The sequence below is a fragment of the Pseudorasbora parva genome, chromosome 19, assembly GCF_024679245.1.
Source record: "Pseudorasbora parva isolate DD20220531a chromosome 19, ASM2467924v1, whole genome shotgun sequence".
Lineage (NCBI taxonomy): Eukaryota > Metazoa > Chordata > Actinopteri > Cypriniformes > Gobionidae > Pseudorasbora > Pseudorasbora parva.
The window spans coordinates 10,495,826-10,502,790 of NC_090190.1; the positions used below are offsets into that span (position 1 = coordinate 10,495,826).

Here is a 6,965-nt window from a genome sequence, read left to right on the forward strand (position 1 = left end):
AAGTAGTTTTGTTGCGTAACAGTATTAAAGTTTCTTAAAAGTTATCTGCATCTCTTGAGCTGCATCCAGCCACTCCCATAATACAGCACGGCTCAGAGTAACGTTACTGCATGCAATCTAATCCTGTTTACATGAAATAAGCCTACTCCTGAGCAGGTTTAAGCTTACAGTCATGTTTCTATGACATCAAGCCCAGGATGAGCGAGCATCGAAGAACCAAAAAATCAGAGATCATGTCAAATCGTCAACAATTAAATCCAACTAACTGAGTTACAGACGTACGAAGAATGGGCCCTTGGATGGTTTGATGAGGGTCCCAGCAATCTCACAGGCTAAATCAGAAGGAATTTTGCTAGTGACTGGTTCCACTAATAATTACTTCAGTCTTGTCCATGTAGTTTCAGAAAGTTGAGCCATTCTTTTATTTCATTCACACAAGGGGAGATTTGATCAATTTGAGTACATAAAGCAGACTTACAGTTACAAAACCATGTAGTGTAAGATCTGACCCAGGGATAGTATGTACATTTTAAATAATGGACCAAGAATGGCTCCCTGGGTGACACCTTGCTTCAGGGAGACAGTCGAAGATCTAAAATCCTGCATTGAAATGCAACATTTTCTATCAGAGAAAGAAGGAAAACAAAGAGAGAAACACCGGAAATACCCATATACGAGGTGAGAAATAAGTAAAATCAAGAAATAAGGTTGAAGTAGTAGAAGTCATCAGATAATAGGTCATTCATTACCTTTACAACGACAGTTTCAATACTATGACATAGGCAAAAACCAGATTAAAGGTGATCTAGAAAATACTAATTTGGCAATAAATGGTAGATTTAATATAGGGCAATAATTAGATAGAACTAAGTGGTCAAGGATGTATTTCTTGAGAACTTAAGTGTGGCACAGGTCACCAGAAGATTCAGTACCTGGACAGCTGAAGAAGCAGAAAAAGAAAGATTGACAAAGACAGAAAAGAGCATACACATTGATTTAGCATAAGATGTAATGGGGGAGAAAATACAGAATAGTGCTGCCCAGGTTGCATCTTTTTGGAAGGGTAAGAGATTTAATTATTGCATAGACCTCTCTATAAAACTCACTAGTATCCGTGTCATTTATATACAAACTCTGAGACAATCATGCTGATCCACATTAATAGGTGGCAGTACTTCTAATACCATTGTGGTAAAGCTAGTTGAACAACTACTGAATGCATAAATGACCACATAAATGTAAATAACTTCAATGCTAAAGAACTATTTCCACATTAGTGGGTAGACCATTTGGCATTTTTAACATAACTTTTTGCTTTTTTGAGTCATCAAAACATTAAAAAAAAATGTATACATGACACACACATGTACTATATGCATTTACATTTATTGAAAACTTTAGAAAACAAAGTAACAAAGCGTGTTCGTGGGTCCCGGCTTATTATTCTTACTATTTGAACAGGTGCAAATTTTCCACATTGTGATCATTTTAAGCATGCCAATAAATGCATCTCAATCCCAATCCTGGCCAATACTATTAATACACAAAGAGGTACACCTCACCAATTTGGTTCACAGTTAAAAGATCAAGGAACATTTGTATGGATTGAAGCACCTAATAATATTTTAAAATCATACTTTACAGGGACACAGTGCCACAAGGCACTGGGAAAGTGGGGAATAAATATGACGAGTTACAGCACATGGCAATGAGATGGTTAGGTCACAGCACACACTGAAAAGATGGAAGCAATATGCACATATATATATAAAAAGAAAAAAAAAGTGTGCTGTGTGCTTGAGTCCAACCTAAGATTTCTGTCCACATGGTCCATGTTTGTGAAATACAGTAAGTTGAGTGAGTTGGCAGAATCAAATCATGTTCTTTCTTTTCCCAGGGTCTGAAATTTGGACCATAATAATGAGATTAATTTTTTTACCTGACTTGTTCAATTATCCACTTGATTCTAATGTACAATAATAATAATAATAATAATAATAATAACTGTATTAGACTCACCCCTGTTTTAGGTCCATGTCCGTTTCTTGTGTCCTTTAAGCTTGAACATCTGCCAGCTCAGGAGGCATGGGAGACTTTGGGTGCTTGCTTTCAAAATGCTGTTTAAACGTCTTGGGATCTGGCATCTGTGTCTATCCAATTGGGAATACACACATTTCTCAGCATGGATGTACCAGATTGGGTACAGTGGCTTAAACCAGATAACTTTACCCTTTACATTTATTTCTTTATAAGAAACACGATTTAAGTCACTCACCCTGCAGACAGGACACGTGTGGACCAATGCTGCTTTCGCTGCGGTCTTCTGATCCGCTCCTTGAGCTTTCTTCTTCTCCGCTGCTTTTTTTGCGTTCTTCTGTTGAGACTGGATCTTCTGCTGCCCTCGAGCCATGGCCTTCTCTGGAAAAACATATAAAGAGAGTGGATGTGACGTCATACAGGTTTGAGACAACAAACGATTAGATTTTCATTTGGTGTACGAAGGCTCCCTTTAAAGGAAGACTAAAATGACCACATTAGCATCAGAGTTATATAGGAAAATATGGCGAAGGAGTTTATTAGAACATAATAAAGGTAAAAACGTGGCTATACGTATTAATAACCCATTTTTAATAATCCTTCAGAAATGTATAAATGACGAGTAATGTCTTTCCCAGGAAGTATAAACCCGGTTTTTACAAAAACTAAATCACAGTAGAGACCGCGAAGATCACATTAGCTAGTAACTTAGCTCATCCGCCTTCTTTAAAACTGATTTAAGCCGTACAGTTACAATATACAAAACGGTCGAATTAAAAATAGCATCCCCATACACCACAAACGGCTGTAAATTTTGATTTATAAGATGAAATTGGGCAGATTGATCAACATTTAGAAACAATACCTCGGCGTTCAGACACGGTAGGAAGTCAAGCTCCACTGACGCGATTCAACAGCGAGCTTCCGTCCGAAGCAGTTACACAATAAAAGTTTTCAAAAAGATTATTCTCATGCCAGAGATGTGTGAGTTGTCTGAGTACTTTTTATGTACTTTATTATTATTATTATTTTTATTAGGGTTTTTTTGTGTGGAATATTGCCAAACGAAAATAGCACAGCGATACTAAATAAATATTGTCACGTGTTAATCTCGGTGTGGCCAAAACTAATAATTCTGAATCAAAAGAATCAATTAATTCGTAAAATAATTAACTGATTTAAATTATTTGAACCATTTGAACGCTACGGACATCTGCTGGTTGTACGCGTGTTAGTACGCGTGTTAGTGCAATGGAAAAACTTTTTTATTGCTATCTCTTGAACAATGAGCATACAAAGGCATAATATATTTTTTAAAAAGGTTGAAAGAAAAATATTCTCATCTTTAAAATCAAGTAAAATACAAGGACTCGAAACACTAGCAATGAAAATAATTATTTGGAAATTACCGCCAAATATTGTTTTAAAAGACTATATTTATGATATCTTTACACATTGCTGGATCTTTGCAGAATGTGCAGATCTTAATATATGTGTATTGGTTTTAAATAAATTTTGTGCTCATTCTAATAATCACATATAATAGTGTTTAATTATTTTGCAAAGAAACGCACGATAAATGTCTGCCATACAGAATATGGGACTTTTATCTTGACGAGTGTGTTCACCATACTCACAAACATTTCGCGGAAGTTGTTTAGGTTTTGTTTCCGTAGCAAAGACAAAAAAATGGCAGATCGAGGATACAGTTTTTCTCTCACAACATTTAGGTAATTCTGTCACTTATTGATTGATATGTGGCTGTAATATTTCATTATACTTCTATTTGTGCATGCATGCAATGGAAATAGTTGTGTTTTGTCCAACATGTGTGAAAAATGCACTATAAAATGCACTTGATCATAAGTCACATCAGAGTTGCACTGTCACTGTGTTACTTACTAACGTATATGAAAATTTATGACTAACTAATTTTTCTCTTTCAGTGCTTTGTTTGTTAGTTTTTACTCAGGTTATTTCTTCCCTTTTTACTGTTTTATCCAGAGTGAGTATTCGCTCTGTTATGGTGTTTTACTGCACTGTCTGTTCATGTTGGCTCCGAACATTGTCTTTTGTGATGTGTAACGTTACTATATTTATTAATAAGTTATGTTTCAGTTAGTATTATGCTATTGTTCAACCTTATAATCTGTGAGTTTGTAATAATAAAATATGCAAAAGTTCAGAATCATTCAAAGTGCATTGATTATAGTTGATCCGTGATTGTGTAAAAAAAAAAAAAAAAAAAGGTTTAGATGCATTTCTCTCATGTTTTTTGTTTTGTTTTTTAAATCAACACAGCCCCTCTGGGAAATTGGTGCAGATCGAATATGCTCTGGCCGCTGTAGCAGCCGGTGCTCCATCTGTAGGAATCAAAGGTATGTGTGTGTAGATCACTGCAACACAAACAGGATCAAATCAGAACATCAATTATGGACCACCTACTCAAACCATCCACTGAGTTGCTGAGTGTAAACTGAGTGTTGATTCCAGTATTTGAGTCGAAAGCAGACACTTAAAGGGGTACTTCAGCGCTGGGAAGATGAATCTGTATTTAAACGGGGTCATCAATGTAGTAGAAATGTGAAATTACTTTTGAATTTGGTGCCTTCTAGACTGAGAAAAGACAGAAAATGTATTTTTGTCTCATGAGGATGAAAGACTACAATTCCCAGAATGCTTCGCTGCCTTGTGAGGCCATTCCCAAAGCCACCTACTGGATTACTGTGACTGAGTTGGAGAAGACACTACAGTTTAATAAAAAACATTACAGCTGTGCACCTTGAGACAAAACAATGGCACTGACATATTTTAAGATATCAGTTTCAGTGCAAGTTGCTTTCAGTTAAAACAGCTAAAACATGCATTATAGTCTGTGAAACTGGGGGATAATGTTCTTTATTAAGGGTTTGAAATCCAGTTTAAACCTAGGCTACACTCCTATGTTTCTCCATATACTGCCCTTCAATTGTAAATTTGCTTTGAAGGCTGTTTTGTGAATTTTCTTTTCTTTCTTTTTTTGCAGCATCAAATGGAGTTGTGCTGGCAACTGAGAAGAAACAGAAGTCCATATTGTACGATGAACAGAGCGTGCACAAAGTTGAACCAATAACCAAACACATCGGCATGGTGTACAGTGGAATGGGTCCTGACTACAGGTATTCAAATAGTGAATGGTTGCTTTGTTCTAAAAATGAAAAGCTTTTAAAATGACCCCTTTTCTTGAGTGTTAAGTTGACTGAAGTTATAAGGTATGGTCTCTTGACAGGGTGCTGGTCAGAAGAGCAAGAAAGCTGGCTCAGCAATATTTCCTGGTATACCAAGAGCCTATCCCCACAGGCCAGCTCGTACAGAGAGTGGCTTCTGTTATGCAAGAATACACACAGTCAGGGTATGATACTTCTTTACATCTTTATTATCACACTAGACTTGAATTAGAGCTCTTGTAGTAATTTAAGCATAATGTTTTATAGAGGCGTACGCCCATTTGGAGTCTCTCTTCTCATTGCCGGTTGGGACGAGGACCGACCATACTTGTTTCAGTCAGACCCATCGGTACATCTAATAAATAGCAATCAACTTTTATCACTGTTTATTCTTTTCATCAAAATATATTAACATGTAACCAGTTATTTTGCAAACTCATCTCAATCATATCTCACAGGGAGCATACTTCGCCTGGAAAGCCACAGCAATGGGAAAGAACTATGTCAATGGAAAAACATTCCTTGAAAAAAGGTATTAAAATCATCATTATATTGACTTGCATGTGTTGAAATATTGTAGTGTTTACATTTTTTTAAAGATACAAAAATAGGAAAATGATTGTGAATTTTGGTATCATTTTGTTACAGATATAATGAAGATCTGGAACTTGAAGATGCTATACACACTGCCATCCTAACTTTAAAGGTGAATTCATCTCTAAATATCTACAAAAAATTCTGTAATTATTACTCGCCCTGATGTCATTCCAAACCTGTAAGACTTTTATTCATCTTCGGAACACAAATTATCTTTTTGATGAAATCTGAGAGATTTCTGTCCCTCTGTTGATGGTCTATGCAACTACCACTTAAAAGTTCATAAAGAGATCATAAAACTAATCCATATGAATCAAGCTATTCAGTCCAAATTTCCTAAAGAGACACAATCACTTTGGGACAAACAGATTGAATTTATGCTTTTATTCACATAAACATTGATCAGTCAAATAAACAGAAGCTCAAATGTGCTGCGTAACTCAAAAATGAACTCCAATGCTTCTCGCATGTCAAGCGAACAGGTTTGATCTTATTTTTACCACAACTGATGTGTGAGTTGATTAATGTTTATATGTGAACAAAAGCCTAAATTCAAGCTGTTCATCATATAAAGCGGTCAAATCTCTTTGGGAAATCTGTCAAAGTGGTAATTGCATAGGCTGTCAATCAGGGGTCAGAAATCGCTCTGATTTATTTAAAAAAAAATTATGACAATTCTCCTTTTTGGGTGAACTAAAATCAGATTGCTCAAAGCAACAGCATAATACAATGGGTTTTTTCTTCTACAGGAAAGTTTTGAAGGGCAGATGACAGAGGAAAATATTGAGGTGGGAATCTGTAATGAAGCAGGATTTCGCAGACTGTCACCTGCTGAGGTGAAGGATTACCTGGCAGCAATTGTTTAAAACTACAGCACTGCTCACATAGTTTACCATTTCGGTTTGGTTGTTTGTTTAAATGCTGCATTTTTTTTATTTGTACATCTGTGTAACTGATTTCTTTATAAAAGGATCCGTATTATCAACAGATGTTCACTATGACTTCTTTGCAATTTGACTGTGGTTATGAATTACAATGTTTGGGATATGAACTGTTCTATTAGTAAAAAATATTTTGACAGGCAACGAATAGTATTTCAAGGCCTGCTTAGTCACAGTACTCTCC

The 6,965-nt window shown here is 35.9% G+C and overlaps 2 protein-coding genes across 2 annotated transcripts; one reads left to right on the forward strand and one right to left on the reverse strand.

The window, feature by feature from the left end:
- Positions 1–1,367: 1,367 nt before the first annotated feature.
- Positions 1,368–3,026, reverse strand: zgc:91910 (Zinc finger protein 706-like). Its single transcript, XM_067425238.1, has 4 exons — positions 2,903–3,026; positions 2,276–2,418; positions 2,020–2,150; positions 1,368–1,900 (listed from the first exon to the last, which is right to left on the reverse strand). Exons 2-3 carry the CDS (start codon positions 2,408–2,410, stop codon positions 2,055–2,057), a joined length of 231 nt encoding a protein of 76 aa, XP_067281339.1. The 5' UTR covers positions 2,411–2,418; positions 2,903–3,026; the 3' UTR covers positions 1,368–1,900; positions 2,020–2,054.
- A 663-nt stretch (positions 3,027–3,689) lies between these two features.
- Positions 3,690–6,827, forward strand: psma2b (proteasome 20S subunit alpha 2b). The gene is made up of 8 exons (XM_067426084.1): positions 3,690–3,767; positions 4,339–4,415; positions 5,063–5,195; positions 5,306–5,428; positions 5,511–5,592; positions 5,702–5,775; positions 5,892–5,949; positions 6,590–6,827. The coding sequence occupies exons 1-8, from the start codon at positions 3,727–3,729 to the stop codon at positions 6,704–6,706; spliced, it is 705 nt and encodes a 234-aa protein (XP_067282185.1). The 5' UTR covers positions 3,690–3,726; the 3' UTR covers positions 6,707–6,827.
- Positions 6,828–6,965: the final 138 nt, after the last annotated feature.